The sequence below is a fragment of the Podarcis tiliguerta genome, assembly GCF_965153285.1.
Source record: "Podarcis tiliguerta genome assembly, chromosome: 2".
Classification (NCBI taxonomy): domain Eukaryota; kingdom Metazoa; phylum Chordata; class Lepidosauria; order Squamata; family Lacertidae; genus Podarcis; species Podarcis tiliguerta.
This window is the reverse complement of record NC_139535.1, coordinates 19,621,032-19,641,744: the sequence shown is the minus strand read 5'-3', so window position 1 is coordinate 19,641,744 and position 20,713 is coordinate 19,621,032. Positions and strand designations below refer to the sequence as shown.

The 20,713-nt window shown below is 49.3% G+C and overlaps 1 protein-coding gene across 1 annotated transcript; it reads right to left on the bottom strand.

Annotated features, from left to right (window-relative positions):
- Positions 1-59: 59 nt before the first annotated feature.
- OGG1 (8-oxoguanine DNA glycosylase) lies at positions 60-18,263 on the bottom strand. The gene is made up of 7 exons (XM_083426279.1): positions 17,949-18,263; positions 14,622-14,995; positions 11,938-12,117; positions 9,296-9,477; positions 5,812-5,959; positions 4,196-4,245; positions 60-1,243 (listed from the first exon to the last, which is right to left on the bottom strand). Exons 1-7 carry the CDS (start codon positions 18,203-18,205, stop codon positions 1,136-1,138), a joined length of 1,299 nt encoding a protein of 432 aa, XP_083282405.1. The 5' UTR covers positions 18,206-18,263; the 3' UTR covers positions 60-1,135.
- Between the last annotated feature and the right edge of the window lie 2,450 nt (positions 18,264-20,713).

The following is a 20,713-nucleotide window of genomic DNA, read 5'->3' as shown; positions in this document are numbered from 1 at the left end:
GGAGGTTTTAGGCTCACTGAGCAGAAAAAAACGAGGTGAATTAAAAGCCACATCAGAAAGCTGATCACCAGCGAAACGCAATAACCCCAGTTCAACTAAAACTGGTCCTGATAAGCCACACAATTGTATGCCTCTACTCAGAAGTAAATCCCCCTGGGTTCAATGGGGCTTACTCCTGGGTAAGCATGCCTGCAATTTCAGCCTTGGTCCCTCTGAAAGCAAGGGAACTTGAGTTCATTCCAAACTTGTTCCTCAGGCCCAGCAGAGTGAAAGTGTATTTTGCTGCACAAACTGATATCCGGCAAGCAGTGGGAATTCCTTAATCCAACCAGCGGCCAGGGTTTTGCCGTCGCAGGGCACATGCACAAAGACACCGTTGTATGTATGTATATACAAACATGGACATTTACAAGTTACGTACAAAATGAGAGCGCCGTGGAGTTAAAAGCGTGACCTCCGCTCCCTTGCGCGCACACACAACTTAAAGTCTTCTCATTTTAAAGGACACTCTAGCCTAACTTTTAAACCACACCTAGATTAAAGTTTAATAGGGCCCACCGAAATTGCTAAGCATGGTGGGATCTGGGAAAAGCGCCACCAGCTAGCTCCCCACTTCCCCACCCGGTCAACGAGATCACGGATATCGATGAGACTCCAGCCCTCAGCAGCTGACCTTCAAGTCTACCTGTCACACATCCATTATGTGTAGAAATACTTTTTGAAGTGAGGTAACTCCTAGGTCTATAGAACCAAGGCCCTGGTTCTGATAAGGAGGGACTCTGAATTGAGAGACCCGATGGCCTGAATTGAGAAACCGGCCTACGCCACACTTAATACTGTACCCCAAAGCCAAAGCAAATGACCAAAGCCACAGGAACAAAACAAAACAAAAAAAGAGGATTCTATTCTATAATACATTGCGGTTACACATCAAGCTTACAACCACCACAAGAGACCCCTGGTGGAAAAAGACAACAGCAGTTTAAGAGGAGAGCTCCACAGCACACCTGCCTGCCTCTCTCTGGCAGCCCCTGTTCTCGGTGTGGATGTTCCTGTGCATCTCCAGCTCTGTAGAGGAAATGGTTTTTCTTACTTGCCCAAGCCAGGCACACAAAACAGGAGGCTGTGGGAGAGGTTACGACGTCAAAGTGGGAAGGGTGCTCCTGGCAACTTTGACACAGCGGTGCTTGGCATCCGGATCGGAAGATTCCTGGTACTTTCGTAGATCGGCGCAAAAAAGAACCTGGCGAAGGAGGGCAGAGAGTCAGAATTGCGGAGGGAAACAAATGTTTACGAAAGGTGGTTTGGAAATAGGCCACCCCAAGAGAGGAGGAAGCAGGTTTCTGTGTGAGCCAGGTAAGAGTTTTGCCAGCTATGTCAGAAGAAGCAAATGTCAACTGCCGTATTTTTCGCTCTATAAGACGCACCAGACCACAAGACGCACCTAGTTTTTGGAGGAGGGAAACAAGAAAAAAAATATTCTGAATCTCAGAAGCCAGAACAGCAAGAGGGATCGCTGCGCAGTGAAAGCAGCAATCCCTCTTGCTGTTCTGGCTTCTGTTATAGCTGTGCAGCCTACATTCGCTCCATAAGACGCACACACATTTCCCCTTACTTTTTAGGAGGGAAAAAGTGAGTCTTATAGAGCAAAAAATACGGTATACACAAATTGGCAATTTTACACTAGGGCCAAGACAACAAAAACAGGCCTAGAGGCAAAAGGGCTGTGCGCACAAATGCACCATTCAGACCAGTTTAAAACAGGGCAGGTAAGCATACCTTAGATGAGCATCTACTGGGCTGTGCATTATTTTGTCTGTATATACAGACTGAAGAAAGAAACATCTTCACACAACATGTTGATTACTTTGGAGAACATACTGCCACAAAACCAAGGGATGGCCACCTGAGTCAGAAGGCTTGAAAACGGTAATTTGGGAGGGTAGGTCTATTGTTCCTTCTAATGGCCAATTCAAGCAAGGTGTTGTGATCGCTATGGATGGCAAACCGTTCCACTCGGAAACAATAGGGAGGTCCACTGCAGGCTCCAGAGAATCCTTGGACTTGCAGAGGCACACAGGAAAAAGAGACGGCCACCACATCTCCCCCAGCAGGAAAAGCAGGCTGCGCACAAATTGATAAAAGGGGAAAGGCAACTTTGCATCCATAGAATCATAGAAGAGTTGGAAGAGACCACAAGGGCCATCGAGTCCAACCCCCTGCCAAGCAGGAAACACCATCAGAGCACTCCTGACATATGGTTGTCAAGCCTCTGCTTAAAGACCTCCAAAGAAGGAGACTCCACCACACTCCTTGGCAGCAAATTCCACTATCAAACAGCTCTTACTGTCAGGAAGTTCTGCCTAATGTTTAGGTGGAATCTTCTTTCTTGTAGTTTGGATCCATTGCTCCGTGTCCGCTTCTCTGGAGCAGCAGAAAACAACCTTTCTCCCTCCCCTATGTGACATCCTTTTATATATTTGAACATGGCTATCATATCACCCCTTAACCTCCTCTTCTCCAGGCTAAACATGCCCAGCTCCCTTAGCCGTTCCTCATAAGGCATCGTTTCCAGGCCTTTGACCATTTTGGTTGCCCTCCTCTGGACACGTTCCAGTTTGTCAGTGTCCTTCTTGAACTGTGGTGCCCAGAACCGGACACAGTACTCCAGGTGAGGTCTGACCAGAGCAGAATACAGTGGCACTATTACTTCCCTCGATCTAGATGCTATACTCCGATTGATGCAGCCCAGAATTGCATTGGCTTTTTTAGCTGCCGCGTCACACTGTTGACTCATGTCAAGTTTGTGGTCAACCAAGACTCCTAGATCCTTTTCACATGTACAAGAAAGCGAGGAGGCAGAGAAGAGTCGGGAAGAAGGTGACATGAGGGGAGAAGGACCTGGAACAGCAAAAACATGGGACAAAAACTTGCCGGTCCCAGTTGTCAATGGCTGTTCTCCATGTTGGCTAATGTTCAGAGGAAGTATTCCACAAAAATACCAACGACTGGGGAGCAGTGTCAGAGCTTCGTGCTCCGGCACGGGGGGGGGGGGGGGGAGAGCAGGAAGGGAAGGGGCTGGCGCACATCCCAGGGGTGGGGCACGCCACCTGTGGGGGCACGGCACCCAGTGTGGGTAGAGGGGCAGCGGCGATGGCACCTCACCGGGATCGCGCTGCCAGGGGCGGTGTGCTCCCCCGGCACCCCTCTTCCTCTGCCAGTGCTGGGGAGGAGTGGGGAGAGCTATTGCCTCCAAGCCCTGCTTGCGAGCTTCCTAGGAGAACCTGGCTGGCCATTATGGGAAGGAAGATGCTAAACCAGGCGGACTTTGGGTCTGGTCCACCAGGTCTCTTCTTATGTTTTAACATAGCCCAGAACAGAGGTCCCCAAACCAGTGGCGTAGCGTGGGGGGTGCAGGGGGGGCCAGCCGCACCGGGCGCAACATCTGGGGGGTAGGGGTAGGGGCGCAAATCCGCGGGTTGGGGGCGCAAATCCACGGGTTAGGGGGTGCAAATTACTTGCCTTGCCCCGGGTGCTGACAACCCACACTACGCCACTGCCCCAAACTAAGGCCCGAGGGACTCGTTTTCCTGCCTGCGGCGATCCCCGCCACCCGCTCTTACCGGCACTGCACGGCTGCCCACCTCCGGGTCAGAGGAGCACTGGAAATAGCTTGTGCGCACGCAGAAGTGTTATCTGTGCATGCACAAGCGTTATTTCCGGTGTACAACCGGGTCAGAGGAGGCCCGTTCACATGCGCACAAGCTATTTCTGGTGCTCCTCCGACCCGGAAATGTGCCGGAAATAGCATATGCACATGCGTATGGGCACACCCTCCCCCGCCCTCCAGCCTGCCGTGTGATTGGCACTGGAGACACTGGCCCAAGGCACCGTAAGTTTGCTGACCCCTGGCCTAGACGAAGTAAATATTCCCCTACAAGTCGCTGTGGCGAGAAAAGCTGGATCAGATTTATTTAACTGTTTCTGCTTCTGAGATAATCCCCAGACACTGGCCATTCATTCAGATGCCCTTAACAAAAAAAAGCTAAGATTCTTACAATTCTGAACTACTTTACCCTCAAGCCGATTCCTGCAGTTGGACGATCTAGCTGTTCTTGTGTGTTCCCTTCTCACGCACGGCCTTGCACAAAGCCGCAGAAGAAAAAGAAGAGGATTTTTCCACTCATTTACTCACCGCTTGTGCCCATCCAGCATATGGTCCCCACAGGCTCCGGAAAAAGTTCCCTGAAAGCAGAGCAGTCAAGAGGGCAGCCTTAGTGAATTGGAAGGCAACAAGGTGCCTTGACAAGGGAGTGGATTAACACAACCAGTTCTTCAAAGGAAGCTCCCTTATACAAACAAGACCCCTTGGGTCCATCTAGCTGCGTCCTGTCTGCCCTGCCTCTCCAGGATTGGGCAAAACATGGGACTTTCTGCACTCAAAGCAGGTGTTTTACCGCCAAAACATGCTGATGTCTCTTCCTTGGCTCGCATTGGCCAGAATGCTTCCTATCTACACGGATGTTCCCACCCCCATTCTGAAGATTAGAGCCCTAATCTCTTTACCGCCTCTCCTGGTATGTCCCACGGAGGACCTTACGGTCTTCACACAAAAATATCTTGGAGGTCCCGGGCCACAGGGAGGCTAGGCTGGCCTCAACCAGAGCCAGGGCTTTTTTGGCTGTGGCCCCGATCTGGTGGAACACTCTGTCACAAGAGACTAGGGCCCTGCGGGAGTTGACATCTTTCCGCAGGGCCTGCAAGACAGAGCTGTTCCACCAGGCCTTGGGCCAAGGCACAGCCTGACCCCCTCCTGTGGTAATCCTCACAGAACTCTAGCCCAATGGTTGCCATTAATTTGATTTTGAATTGATTTTAAAATGAATTAATTTTAGAATGCTGTGTTACTTTTATTGTTGGTAGCTGCTCTGAGCCCGGCTTCGGCTGGGGAGGGCGGGATATAAATAAAATTTTATTATTATTATTATTAGGAGAGGAAATCCCTGACAAACCATAGTGAGCACTTGCAGCAATTGGCAATAACTGGTTCTAACTTGTTCCATAACTGAAAGGGCTCTGCTGCCCCCTGCTTTTTGGGAGGAAGGCGAGAGTGAGTTTGAGAAGTTGCAACTGAGCAGCCACAGTTGAGTGGCATCTCAGCAAACCATTAACCCCTCTATTTGATGGAGCCTCTGCAAGCCTCGAGCAAGCAAATTGTGTGTGTTTTTTGGCGCTTTTCTGAAGCAGTGGGCATTACTGCCCACTTTGTCATTGTCACCTTGTTTTAAAGTTATGCCGGCAGTATACAGCAGCAAGCAGTGGGACCTAAAGGTAAAGGTAAAGGACCCCTGGACAGTTAAGTCTAGTCAAAGGAGACTATGGGGTTGAGGCACTCATCTCGCTTTTCAGGCTGAGGGAGCCGGCATTTGTCCACAGACAGCTTTCTGGGTCATGTGGCCAGCAGGACTAAACTGCTTCCGGCGCAATGAGACATCGTGATGGAAGTCAGAGCGCACGGAAACGCCGTTTACCTTCCCACCGCAGCGGTACCTATTTATCTACTTGCACTGGAGTGGTTTCAAACTGCTAGGTTGGCAGGAGCTGGGACAGAGCGACGGGAGCTCACCCCGTTGCGGGGATTCGAACCGCCGACCTTCCGATCAGCAAGCCCAAGAGGCTCAGTGGTTTAGACCACAGTGCCACCCGCTGTGGCAAGGGTCCCAATGTGGAATGCAAGTCTGAGGTTGCAATCTGAACCGAAACCCAGGAAGGGTTCACAAGAGGCAGGCACCTGACCCCACTGGCCCTCACCAATCTCTCGGTGCACCCGCTCAGTCACACTGCGGGCTCCCATGCCGAGCTCTTGGCCGTAGTAGCGCTTGGCAACCTGCCATATATGGGTGTCCACCGGCACGGCCTCCGCCTTGTCCAGAGACATGAGACACACGCAGTCGGCCACCTACAAAGGGAAGCGAAGAAAATTGCACCATGATAGCGGCTCTTGTTTGCCACCGCTGGAGGACACACAGCTACAAACAGGCAGCCATGTGTCAAAGTTCAAACAGTTCTCTGCCCTACAACACTACAGCCCTTGTGCCACATTTATGTATTCATTCATTATGGATGGATGGCGGCTAATGGATTGAAGTTGAATCCTGACAAGACAGAAGTACTGTTTTTGGGGGACAGGGGGCGGGCTGGTGTGGAGGACTCCCTGGTCCTGAATAGGGTAACTGTGCCCCTGAAGGACCAGGTGCGCAGCCTGGGTGTCATTTTGGACTCACAGCTGTCCATGGAGGTGCAGGTCAATTCTGTATCCAGGGCAATTGTTTACCAACTCCACCTGGTATGCAGGCTGAAACCCTACCTGCCCGCGGACTGCCTCGCCAGAGTGGTGCATGCTCTGGTTATCTCTTGCTTGGACTAGTGCAATGCGCTCTACGTGGGGCTACCTTTGAAGGTGACTCGGAAACTACAACTAATCCAGAATGCGGCAGCTAGACTAGTGACTGGGGGCGGCCACCGAGACCACATAACACCGGTCTTGAAAGACCTACATTGGCTCCCAGTACGTTTCCGAGCACAATTCAAAGTGCTGGTGTTGACCTTTAAAGCCCTAAACGGCCTCGGCCCAGTATACCTGAAGGAGCGTCTCCACCCCCATCGTTCTGCCCGGACACTGAGGTCCAGCGCCGAGGGCCTTCTGGCGGTTCCCTCATTGCGAGAAGCAAAGCTACAGGGAACCAGGCAGAGGGCCTTCTCGGTAGTGGCGCCCGCCCTGTGAAACGCCCTCCCATCAGATGTCAAAGTGATAAATAACTACCTGACATTTAGAAGACATCTTAAGTTCAGGGAAGTTTTTAATCTGTGATATTTTACTGTATTTTTTGTTTCTATGGAAGCCGCCCAGAGTGGCTGGGGAAACCCAGCCAGATGGGCGGGGTACAAATAATAAATTATTATTATTATTATTATTATTATTCGTTCACTCCCTTCAAAATGTTGTAAGCTGCCTTTTACGATCAAACCTGCCCAAGGTGTTCCCCAGCGGATAAATTCACAATGTGTCATTCATAATAAATTGAAAACCACATAACAACATTAGCACACAGCAAGAACCAGCAGTAATAAGTGGGCTAGGAGAGCTTGAAAATAATACCAATATATTTCACACCTGGCAACCAATGCCAAAATACAGATCAGTACGACTCCCCCAAATATGGCCATAAAACCTTAATTCTCTTCCCCTTTAATCAGCAAAATGAGGCATCCTAAAGGCCTATCATTTTAATACATCAGTACAAGAATGAGAAGCAAATTTCAAATACATTAATATTCAGCTCTGGGAGGCTTAGTTTGGACAGAATCCAGTATATCTGAAGGAGCGTCTCCACCCCCATTATTCAGCCTGGACACTGAGGTCCAGCTCCGAGGGCCTTCTGGCGGCTCCCTCACTGCGAGAAGTGAGGTTACAGGGAACCAGGCAGAGGGCCTTCTCAGTAGTGGCACCCGCCCTGTGGAACACCCTCCCACCAGATGTCAAAGAGAAGAACAACTACCAGACTTTTAGAAGACATCTGAAGGCAGCCCTGTTTAGGGAAGCTTTTAATGCTTGGTGCATTACTGTATTTTAATATTCAGTTGGAAGCTGCCCAGAGTGGCTGGGGAAGCCCAGCCAGATGGGCAGGGTATAAATAATAAATTATTATTATTATTATTATTATTATTACACTTCCAGAATTAACGCTAGATACCGTATTTTTCGCACCATAGGGCGCACCGGACCATAGGGTGCACCTAGTTTTGGGAGGCGGAAAACAAGAAAAAAATATTCTGAACCCCAGAAGCCAGAAGGGCAAAAGGGATCTGGCTTCTGGGATACCGTGTGACTGTTCTGGCTTCTGGGGTAACTGTGCCAAGCCTCTTCAGGGCAGCGGGATGAAGGCTCCCCCTGCCCAAAGAGGCTGCGCAGGGCTAAAGCAGAAGCCAGGACAGACGCGTCGCTGAAGGGGCACTGCGCCTTCTCTCTCTCTGTGCAGCGCCCCTCCTTCACAGGAAAGGCGCTGCGCAGAGAGGGAGAAGGCGCAGCACCCTTCAGCGAAGCTGGAGAAGGAACAGAAGGAGACTGCTCAGCGCGCCGGGGCTTCGGGATAAGAGGCAGCTCTGCGCAAGCCGGGGGAGCCCTCCCACGGCTTGCGCACAGCTACCCGAAGCCCCGGCGCGACTGCTCAGCGCGCCCGGGCTTCGAGGTGCAGGCAGCTCTGCGCAAGCCGGGGGAGCCCGGGGGGGGACTCCCGCGGGCTCCCAGGGCTTGCGGATAGCTTCCTGAAGCCTGGAGAGCGAGAAGGGTCGGTGCGCACAGACCCCTCTCTCTCTCCAGGCTTCAGCGAAAGCCTGCATTCGCCCCATAGGACGCACACACATTTCCCCTTCATTTTTGGAGGGGGGAAAATGCGTCCTGTAGAGCGAAAAATACGGTACATTACTTCTGGTAAATGAGCCACCATAGCTGCTAGAGGGCTGTGAAAATTTGCATCCTGGGCTTTTTAGGCTCGTCTACTCATGTATTATGTGAAACCAAAGGGGCACATTGGTTGCCCGATGTGTGGTTCCGCCCCCAGCTCTCCTACCCTGCTATAACACAAATCAGGAACAACATTTGGGAAGAACATGAATGTTAGAATGATGTTGGATTGAGGCTATAGGGTTATTAGTAATAATGTGGTGAAGGAGTATGGAAAAATGGAAGGTTAAAAAAAGATGAAAAATTAAAGGTATAATATACTAAGATAAAATTAAAGATAAGATAGAGGGAAGGGATTTGCTGACTAAATATTTGAACTGGAATACAGAGAGGGGAGGTGTGGGGAAGTCTGGGAAATAAGCAAATGTAAGAAATATTATGAAAATTGAATTGTTTTTATTTGCTTTTTAATTTTTGTATTTATTATTTTTCTTTTTTTATGTGAAAATCTTAATAAAAAATATTATTAAAAAAAAATTTGGGAAGAACAGTAAAATAAAATAAAATACAACTATTGTTAAAATTATCAACACCATCTTCAAACCTTGTTAGTCTCCAATTGACTTACAACACATTGAAAACATAAAAATACAAGACGCCATAAAGACAGAAGGAAACAAGCCACAGGAACCTTTGCTAGCGCGCTTAGTAACTAAACAACATCATATTGCAGGAGAAACCCCAAGTCCTTACCTGACACCCAAAAGATGTTAACGGAGGCGCTAGGTGGGCAATAACAACAGAGGGATAAAGCGCCTAATTTGTACTCACCTTGGCTCCCACTCCAGGCAGCGTACACAAGGCGTGTCGAGCCTGTTCATAAGGAACGGCTCTCAACTGCTGCAGGCCGGCAGCCCCACCAAGCGTCTTCAGAACAGCGCGGGCGCTCTCGCTAACAAACCTCGCCCGATATCCGAAGCCAAGGTCCCGCAGCCGGGCTTCCGTGTCTGCTCCTGCAACAGGACACCCAAAGAAGGATGGCAGCCTTTTGAAGAAACGCTACGGTCGTCTAGAGAAAGACGCATGTCCGGCAGCCACTATTATTTCCTAAAAGAAATGGCTAACACAACATTGGTCAAAATAAAAGATGAGCACACAGCTTACAGGTCAGCTACGAAGCAAAGCCACTGTAGCATGCATGCTCCACATCCCAAAAACAAATACAGTGGTACCTCGGGTTAAGTACTTAATTCGTTCCGGAGGTCCGTTCTTAACCTGAAACTGTTCTTAACCTGAAGCACCACTTTAGCTAATGGGGCTTCCTGCTGCTGCCGCACCGCTGGAGCCCAATTTCTGTTCTCATCCTGAAGCAAAGTTCTTAACCCGAGGTACTATTTCTGGGTTAGCAGAGTCTGTAACCTGAAGCGTATGTAGCCTGAAGCGTATGTAACCCGAGGTACCACTGTATATTAATCCCTTTTATCTTTGGAACCTATTTATCGACACCATAATGACTGATGAACCAACGTCTACTTGAGGGAAACAATAAGTTTATCTATTTACATATACACTACATAGTTCTGCAACTTTAATTATATATTTTTGTTATTTTGTTATTGTTGTTTTCCTTTTTTTAAATGCTTTTAATATATTTTTTTATTTTTCTCTTCTCTTTTCTTTCTCATTTACTTTAACTCACTGTAATACTCAAATACTCAATAAAACACTAATAAACAAACAAAATTAATTTGGTGTATCCAGCTGGAATTTGTTATAGGCTATCCTTTCCTAACCCTCAGGAGGGTTTATGCTGTTTCTTGTTGGATCAATTAAGTGTTTTAAATTTGTTGTTAGCCGCCCTCAGCCCGGTTCTTCATCCAGGAAGGGCGGGGTACAAATAAAAAATTATTATTATTATAAGGAGATTTATCCTGCTTAAATCAACATTAAGGCAATAAGGCAAAGGACTCCTGGACGGTTAAGTCCAGTCAAAGGTGACTATGGGGTTGCAGCGCTCATCTCGCTTTTCAGGCCGAGGGAGCTGACATTTGTCCACAGACAGCTTTCCAGGTCATGTGGCCAGCAGGACTAAACCGCTTCCGGCACAACGGAACACCGTGATGGAAGCCACAGTGCACAGAAATGCCATGCACCTTCCTGCCGCAGCAGTACCTGTTTATCTACTTGCACTGGCGTGCTTTCAAACTGCTAGGTTGGCAGGAGCTGGGACAGAGCAACTGGAGCTCACTCCGTCATGGGGATTCGAACTGCCGACCTTCCGATCGGCAAGCCCAAGAGGCTCAGTGGCTTAGACCACAGCGCCACCTGCTCCCAGGATCCCTGGTTACCCCAGGTTCAGTGGTGAAAATATAATTGATCAATCATAGAATCACAGAATTGTAGAGTTGGAAGGGATCACGAGGGTCATCTAGTCCAGCAGGAATCTTTTGCCCAACATGGGGCTCGAACCCACAACCCTGAAATTAACAGTCTCATGTTCTACTGACTGAGCTATCCCAGGAAGCTTCAGGCTCTCACAGAATAAACAGCCCTGAAATTTGATCTATGGATTTCGGAGCGCCCACATTTTTTGAAATGGGAAATTTTGTTCCTCTTCAGATTGATCTAGGTGTTAATACCATGCTACACTTCGCCTCCCAAGTGCCGGCCCACCCATGAGGTGGGCTGAAGCATCTGCCGGCGGGGTCACATGATGGCAACGGCGGCTTCCAGCGAGATCTCGCGAGAGTTGGGACAGAGCAACGAGAGCTCATGAACTGCTGACCTTCAGATCAGCAAGCCCAAGAGGCTCAGTGGTTTAGACCATAGCACCACCCGCTCCCCTTTTAGTCTCTCAAAAGAATGTCAGTCAATCCTCCACAGAAGGCCCCTTTGGATAATTCCATACATTAGTGACCTCAGTTTCTGCAGCCGTCAATAAATTCGCCATTCAATAAATTCGCCATCTTGTCAAATATATAAATCATGTTCAAATATATAAAAGGATGTCACATAGAGGAGGGAGAAAGGTTGTTTTCTGCTGCTCCAGAGAAGCGGAAACGGAGCAATGGATCCAAACTACAAGAAAGAAGATTCCACCTGAACATTAGGAAGAACTTCCTGACAGTAAGAGCCGTTCGACAGTGGAATTTGCTGCCAAGGAGTGTGGTGGAGTCTCCTTCTTTGGAGGTCTTTAAGCAGAGGCTTGACAACCATATGTCAGGAGTGCTCTGATGGTGTTTCCTGCTTGGCAGGGGGTTGGACTCGATGGCCCTTGTGGTCTCTTCCAACTCTATGATTCTATGATATTTCATTGTTCCAGATACTCAAGAAGCAGCACCAACAAAGGCAGCGGCTAAAAGCTACTTGAGGCAAAGATTTCATAGCATTTCACCATATTCCATGCTCAGTTGTTAAGGGACAGCAACCGCCATGCCGTTTGAGTCCAGATTCCTCTTGGAGAGCATCCTTACCTGCCATTGCCTGCAGGGAAGGGAATGCGTGGTACGTCTTGGTGTCCAGCTGACAGAGGCGGCGCCCGAAGACCTGGCACAGATGCTGGATCATGTTGGTGATGCGTGACAAGTGGTTGTTGGAGGTGCAGATGAAGGAGAAGAGGCATTCTACAGGGTCCTGTCGCAGCACCCGCACCCCTGAGAAGAAAAGAGGGTGGGAGGCAACATCATATCTATGGGACCACCTCTCCTGGTATGCCCCGCAGAGGACCTTCAGGTCCATGAATAATCATAGTTTAGAGGTCCTGGGCCCTAAGGAAGTCAGATTATCCTCCGCCAGGGCCAGGGCCTTCTCAGTGATGGCTCCGACCTGATGGAATGCTCTGTCCCATGAGACCAGGGCCCTGCAGGATTTAACTTCCTTCTGCGGGGCCTTTAAGACAGAGCTATTCCGCCTGGCTTTCAATTTGAACTTAGCCTGATCTTTCATTCCCCTTCCTTCCCTCCCTCTCCCCTTTTATGAAGATTACCCGCTCTGGGATCCCACAGCTAATTCTCCCCTGGTCTCCTCGCTGGCCCAAATAGGACTAATAGGACCCTGGTGATCATCGAATGTTTATTGGATGGATTTTCCCCCTTAATCGATTTTTGAATTCTGAATTTATTATTCACGTTTTATACTGTATTTTATGCTGCTTTTTGTTGCATCAATTAAGTGTTTTAAATTTGTTGTTAGCCACCCTGAGCCTGGTTTTCTGAACCGGGAAGGGTGGGGTATAAATAAATAAATATTTATTTATTATAACAAACACCCACCTAACTGATATAGCTTGAAACAAACACACACACACACACACACACACACACACACTTTTCATATAAAAGGTGTCCCCAGACTGATGCCTCTCGGTGGCTAAGGGCTGTATGCACTCAACAACCCTGTCAAATTCATTATCAGGTACAGTGTGTTTTAACCCCCCCCAACCCCCCCAAGTTTCTAGTCCCTGAGGCAACAAACTAGGGTTGAAGACATGTAGGCGACAAATTGTGAAATACAAGAGGCATATACCTTGCGGAGAGGGAAAATGAGGCCAAGTAGGCTTGTGGTTTGTTGGCCAGAAAGGGGAATCCAGGACCTCCTCCCAATCTTCCATTAAAAGCAGAAGACTCTCAAATTAGCAAACTGAGCAAATGTACCTAGTTGGCATTATTTATACAAGTAATGTGATTTAACTTTTTGTTTTGGCGCTGGAAAGAGTGTGACTTTGCAGCACAATTCAAAGTGTTGGTGCTGACCTTTAAAGCCCTAAGCAGCCTCAGTCCAGTACACCTGAAGGAGCATCTCCACCCCCATCGCTCACTGAGGTCCAGCGCCGAGGGCCTTCTGGCAGTTCCCTCGCTGTGACAAGTGAGGTTACAGGGAACCAGGCAGAGGGCCTTCTCGGTAGTGGCGCCCGCCCTGTGGAACGCCCTCCCAGCAGATGTCAAGGCAATAAACAACTATTTTACTTTTAAAAGACAACTGAAGGCGACCCTGTTTAGGGAATTTTTTAATGTCTGATGCTGTATTGTTTTAAATATTCGGTTGGAAGCCACCCAGAGCAGCTGGGGAAACCGAGCCAGATGGGCGGAGTATAAATAAATAAATTATTACTATTATTACTATTATTATTACACAAGATTTCTGGACTTTTCAAATGCAGCAGTCGTTGCAAACACTAGGGCTACATATAGCAATCAGAACAATAGATCCCCTCTTTAGCATTGCTTGTCTGCATGTATCCAAAGACCCTGCTGCAGCCAGAAGGACAAGACATGTTATTCCCTTAAAATAAGAAGGGGGAAATGAAGCTAAAATGACTGTGAGTCCAACCCTCACACGTGCTTCTGTGTGAAAATGTGTGCATTTGGTACCGTGCGATGCAATCCTGACGTAGCTCTATTAGCCCCAGGTAAGGTAAAGGTAAAGGGACCCCTGACCATTAGGTCCAGTTGTGGCCGACTCTGTGGTTGCGGCGCTCATCTCGCTTTATTGGCCGAGGGAGCTGGCATACAGCTTCCGGGTCATGTGGCCAGCGTGACTAAGCCGCTTCTGGCAAACCAGAGCAGCACACGGAAACGCCGTTTACCTTCCCGCCAGAGTGGTACCTATTTATCTACTTGCACTGGTGTGCTTTCGAACTGCTAGGTGGGCAGGAGCAATGGGAGCTCACCCCGTTGCGGGGATTTGAACCACCGACCTTCTGATCGGCAAGTCCTAGGCTCTGTGGTTTAACCCACAGCACCACCCGCGTCCCTTTCCTTTAATTGCTGCCTTAATGTTGGCTTCTGCCCCTGTGTCTGTGTACCTTCCCGCCGGAGCGGTACCTATTTATCTACTTGCACTCTGATGTGCTTTCGAACTGTTAGGTTGGCAAGAGCAGGGACCATGCAACGGGAGCTCAGGTCGATTCAAACCGCCGACCTTCTGATCGGCAAGTCCTAGGCTCTGTGGTTTAACCCACAGCGCCACCCGCATCCCTAGTCCGAGGTAAAGGAAACAGCAAAAAGACCCAGGCCACCTACCTCCATCTCCTGAGATGTGCTGGTGAACTAACTGGGAAAACTGCCCCCTCTCATCTCTCTCTTCCATCGCATTAGTTATCCTTCGCTCATGCCATCACAGCTAATCAAGTTGCAATGCTACCCTGAACCTCACCTACCTGGGAACTTGATGGCCACTTCTCGGAAGTGAGAGTCCACATAGGACCAGCCCTGGTACAACGCAGACAAGTTGACGTGCAGCTGGAAATAATCCTGGAGGATCTGCGAGGGAGTCAGCCCATCCGTTCCCCGGACCAGCTCTCCTGACAAATGGCCGCCCGGGCGCTCGCTGGTACCAGCGCGGATGGCTTCGGGTTGTGCCTGCTTCCTGCCTTTCTTCTGCGGTGGCTCAGAGAGGCTGTCTTCTTCTCTGCCGCCATCCTCCTTCTCCTCTTCGTGAAGCGTGTACCAGAGCTGTTCTTCTGACTGGGTGAGGGTCCAGACACGGCCTGCCAACACACCAGTCCAGTAGCCAGGGCTGGTTTCGGACCACCTGAGAGGAATGCAAGGCTAATTAGCAGCAGGGACAGACCAACTGCAGTTTGGAGAAGCTAACCTAGGCCTTCCTCCACCTTTCCCTTTATGCTCCAGAAGGTGGCATGACCTCACAGCCACAGAACCATAGAGCCATGCTACACTATCCTACAGTACACTTCCACCAACTACAGTGGTACCTCAGGTTAAGAACTTAATTCGTTCTGGAGGTCCGTTCTTAACCTGAAACTGTTCTTAACCTGAAGCACCACTTTAGCTAATGGGGCCTCCCGCTGCCACCGCACGATTTCTGTTCTCATCCTGAAGCAAAGTTCTTAACCCGAGGTACTATTTATGGGTTAGCGGAGTCTGTAACCTGAAGCGTATGTAACCTGAAGCGTCTGTAACCCGAGGCACCACTGTACACGGCTCCTTGTTTCACACGCACGCTCTTCTGACATCAAATGCGTCCCCCCAAACTGCAAAAAAATGGCTCCCTTATTAACTTTCTATTCAGCGTTGTATCCTCCCAGTTCTGTAGCAGCCCAAAGGGATGAAAACATCTTAGATGGGTGATGTTCTGGGGTCCTGTGATCCTTCACAAAGGAATCCAAAGAACTGAGAAAGATTTGCTTATTCTACTTTATGAAGTCGTGTATTTGATTAGAAGCAGGATGTTTGCGGTTTTTTAAAAGAACTAAATCAAAACACTATTGATCAATAATGCAGACGTTTGGAAGCTACGTACTGAGACCATCTGGCTCTGTAGTGGTAGACAGTAGCTTCCCCCAGTTTCACAAACAGTTCACAGTTTCCCAGCTCCTACCTGGAGATGCTGGAGGATAAAACCATAACAAGAGGCCTGTTGGACCAGGCCAAAGGCCCGTCTAGTCCAGCATCCTGTTCGCACTGTGGCCGACCAGACGCCTGGGGGAAATAGGCAAGTAGGAGCTGAGTGCAGAAGCACTCTCCCCTCCTGTGGTTTCAACCAACTGATAAGAAGAAGAAGAAGAGTTTGGATTTGATATCCCGCCTTTCACTCCCCTTCAGGAGTCTCAAAGCGGCTAACATTCTCCTTTCCCTTCCTCCCCCACAACAAGCACTCTGTGAGGTGAGTGGGGCTGAGAGACTTCAGAGAAGTGTGACTGGCCCAAGGTCACCCAGCAGCTGCATGTGGAGGAGCGGAGACGCGAACCCGGTTCACCAGATTATGAGTCCACCACTCTTAACCACTACACCACACTGGCTCTCTCACCACTGGATATTCAGAAACATTACCGCCCGACAATGGAGGTAGAACGTTTCCACTGTAGCTAGTAGCCGCTGATAGCCCTCTCCTCCATGCATTTATCTAATCCTCTTTCAGAGTCATCCAAGTTGGGGGCTGCCACTAACAGCCAGGTGTCCACTGGAAGCCCACAAGCAGGTCCGTAGCCCATAGCACTGTTCCTACTTGTGATTCCCAACAACTAGTATTTGGTGACTTACTGCCTCCCACAGTGGAGGGAGAGCAGAGCCATCATGGCTAGCAAGATTTGAACTTGCAACCTTCCTCAAGCAATGCATGCACTCTGCCACGCAGACAGATATACCCCTCTGACCTATCACAGCCAGCATTCGAAATTCACCAGGCGCCAGGCACATCTTGCATCTGGCTATCAGCCACTTGCAACCAAGCGAAGATGCTCAGGCACCAGGATGGTGCCTGATGTTTCCACCACCTGAAGGTTCAAGCCTGGGGATCCTTGGATCTTGATGGTTTTCACACACTAGCAACACATCCCGTAGAATTCTATCTGTGGTATTTTATCTGTGCAGTCAGACAGATGAATGTCAGGAAGCAAAAAGTCACATTGAGAAATACAACTTTCAAGCCGTCTGGCCGCCAAATGGTAACTAGGCATTCCGTTTCAGTGACTGCAACCCTGGTTTAACCTGGTTTAACCCTGCTGCCTAGTTTTTATGTACTGTATAGTTGTACCTTGGTTGCCGAACACCTTGGTACTCATACATTTCGGCTCCCAAACGACTGAAAACCGGAAGTGAGTGTTCCGGTTTCTGAACATTTTTCCGGAAGCCAAACATCTGATGTGGCTTCCGCTATCGCTTCTGGCGCACCTGCGCAATTGGAAGCCAATCAAACGGACTTCCGGAACACATTCTGTTCGAAAACCAAGGTATGAGGTTCTAACGCTGATCACAGCTGCTTTCCGCAGATGGTTGTGGGGAGTAGGAGAGACGTGGAGTTAAAGCTACAATCCTAACCTCACCTACCCGGGAGTAAGCCCCACTGAATTCAATAGGTCGTACTTCTGAGTAGACACTGTGAGAATCAGAGCTTTTTTTTTCCCCCAGGGGGAACTCACAGGAGCTCAGTTCCGGCACCTCTCAGGTGGGCACCATTCATTGCCGTTCATGGTGAGTTCCGGCACCCTTTTCTAGAAAAAAACAGCCCTGGTTAGAATGGTGCTGTAGCCCGCCAGTCTAAACAAGTGTCCCTTTTTTCAAAGCGGATTCTCTCTCCTCTTCCGAATTATTAAAAAAAGAGAGCAGTTGCCATAATAAGCAAGCAACCCATCCTTTGCAAGCTTGTGGCCAGGATGCCTAGAATTTGCAGGTGATCTTGAGGTTCCGTGCGGGAGACATAATGGTGCTTTGCTGAAAGCGCAATGCAGAGCTATCGGCAAGAGGGCAGAGCTGGCCATATTTATACATATATTTTTTGTGCCTTTCGGAAGCGCAGCTTCATCTCCATCTCCATGCCAACCAGAAAAAAAACCTGCACTGCACAAGAGCCTTGCAGAAAGAGGAGACAGAGAAAAGGTGGCAACCCGAGAGAGGGGGAGCAGGCAAGGGGGGGGGAGCAGCAAGAGAGGGGCACCTTGGAGATAATAATACAAGAGGGGGACGGGACACCCTTTCTTAGCAAGGCTGCCATTCCGCGCTCGGGAGCCGCCAGGGGGCGCACTAACCGGAAGGTCTGCCCGCCACAGAGCACCAGGTCGAGGCGGAGTTGGGCGCGCGGGCAAGGCAGGGAGCGCCAGGGGGTAGCGCGAGGCAGCGGGGCCGGGCGGGAGTCCATGCCGTTCCTCCTTCTGCTGCTGCTGCAGCTGCCGCCGCCGCCGCCTTCGGGGTGGACGCGGGGATGCTGCTCCTGCCGCCGCCGTTGTTGCAGCTGCAGCCGAGCGCCAGACCAGAGCAGCTCCGAAGAAGCCCGCAAAATCACCATAGAGTTGTTGTTGGTTTCCCTCCACCCCCCCACCGCCCCCCTCGCTCTCCGCCGAGTTCGGAGGAGGGATCGCGCAGGGGTAGACGGAGCTCCGGCGCTGCCCGCTCTAGGCCGCTGGGGTATACTCTGTGGCTCGAGTGGGCGGAAGTACTGGCCCGGGAGGCGCCCCGTTCCTGCGCCTGGGAGTTGGGCGGGCGCCGCGAGTAGGCCTCTCAGGAGAAATGGCCACAAAATGGAAGGGAGGGGAGGTTGCTTTTTCCACACACACACACCCCCGCCCAGTTCAATACTATATATCTAGTAATATCTATAGACATCACACTCTACCTATTACACTATATCTATTTATCTGTAGTTTGAGATAGATAGTACTTTCTATATATTTTATCCATATGGCCACAACATGGACAGATGGTTGGGGAAGTCCTTTCTCTCTGCTTACCCCATTCAATACAGTACCTCGGGTTACATACGCTTCAGGTTACAGACTTCGCTAACCCAGAGATATTACCTTGGGTTAAGAACTTTGCTTCAGGATGAGAACAGAAATCGGCGGCGGCAGCAGGAGGCCCCATTAGCTAAAGTGGTGCTTCAGGTTAAGAACAGTTTCAGGTTAAGTACGGACCTCCGGGATGAATTAAGTACTTAACCCAAGGTACCACTGTATTAAAGTCCCGCAGCAGAGACAACAACAACAACAATAATAATAATTTGTTATTTATACCTCGCCCATCTGGCTGGGTTTCCCCAAACACTCTGGGCAACTCAAAACACAGTAAGAAGAGTTTGGATTTGATATTCCACTTTCTCACTACCCTAAGGAGTCTCCAAGCGGCTAACAATCTCCTTTTCCCTTCCCCACAACAAACACTCTGTGAGGTGAGTGGGGCTGAGAGACTTCAGAGAAGTGTGACTAGCCCAAGGTCACCCGGCAGCTGCATGTGGAGGAGCAGGGACGCAAACCCGGTTCACCAGATTACGAGACCACCGCTCTTAACCACTACACCCCACTGGCTCTTGATAATAAAACATCAAACATTAAAAACTGCCCTACACACTGACTAGGTTAGTAAACAAGCAAACACCTGACTGAGTCTAAGCAAGAAATACTTGTAAGGGTTCCCCTTCGGGCCGAAAACAAATAAAATTAATATCCCCCACCTGAAAGAGAAGCTAGCACGTTTTGTGCAAATTGGCGCTTGCGCTTCTTTTCTCTGTAAAATCAAATCAAGGCTGTGGTGCATACCCCGTTGTGAAGGAGTTTGTGTCTGCGTTGCTGCCGCCGCCCAAGATACAATTCCGGACTGAGAAGACACTGAAGCATCTCTTCGCATTGAGTCTCTTCCACAGACTTGTTGGTCCCACAGACCAGAATGCAGATCAGGTTGTGAGATGGGGGACAAAGTAGGGAGAAATTATGTTGCTGTTGGGAGTGCTGGAAATGTGGAGATTCAATACCTAAAGCACGCCATGTACAGTGTACAAGAATTAGTTCAGATGATTGGAAGGCTCTCCATAGAATAAAGTGGGTTTTTTAAAAGTGCTATTTTTTTAAAGGCTGTAGTGACTTTCAGCATCACTATCCCAAAATGTGGCTCAGAGAATGATCTGGTGCACTTCTACTGCTGAATGAATCTAACCAAGGCTGGTTCTGTGAACTGCCAGGATGGGAGGCCCCTTGCGAATCATATACAGTGGTACCTCGGGTTACATACGCTGCAGGTTACAGACTCCGATAACCCAGAAATAGTACCTCGGGTTAAGAACTTTGCTTCGGGATGAGAACAGAAATCGTGCTCCGGCGGCACAGTGGCAGCGGGAGGCCCCATTAGCTAAAGTGGTCCTCCTGTTTAAGAACAGTTCAGGTTAAGAACGGACCTCCGGAACGAATTAAGTACGTAACCAGAGGTACCACTGTATAGCCTGCTTTGAGTTCTCAGGAGTGAGCAGGGTAAGAGCAACATAGGGATTGTTTAAAAAAAAGTACCTTATCCATATGTTGTTTCTGGTGGTTGCTTTTTAAAAAGCAAATGAGGTTACCAAAATCACTCCTACAGCAGCACTTGGGCACATATTGTTAGTGCTAAATGAACAGAAAGTAATGGCAGCAGTGGTGTTTTCACCCTTGCAGTAGAGTTGAATCTGCAGCTACACAACTCCATGCTTTCAGACCAAAAATGGACAAAAGTACAGTGGTACTTCGGGTTAAGTACTTAATTCGTTCCAGAGGTCCGTTCTTAACCTGAAACTGTTCTTAACCTGAAGCACCACTTTAGCTAATGGGGCCTCCTGCTGCCGCTGCGCTGCTCGAGCACGATTTCTGTTCTCATCCTGAAGCAAAGTTCTTAACCTGAAGCACTATTTCTGGGTTAGCGGAGTCTGTAACCTGAAGCGTATGTAACCCGAGGTACCACTGTATAGAAAAGGCAGGAGAACATGAAAAAGCAAAACAGTTTCCCTCATTTCTTCTGGTAACAAGAAAGAAAGAAAGAAAACACACACAGTTGG

Excerpts from the sequence above, each read along its gene's own strand:
- OGG1 (XM_083426279.1), bottom strand. The coding sequence starts at position 18,205 with ATGGTGATTTTGCGGGCTTCTTCGGAGCTGCTCTGGTCTGGCGCTCGG. Across the intron at positions 9,478-11,937 it reads TTCCCTGCAGGCAATGGCAG|GAGCAGACACGGAAGCCCGG; the intron begins GTAAGGATGCTC and ends GTCCTGTTGCAG. Across the intron at positions 1,244-4,195 it reads ATGCTGGATGGGCACAAGCG|GTTCTTTTTTGCGCCGATCT; the intron begins GTGAGTAAATGA and ends CTCCTTCGCCAG.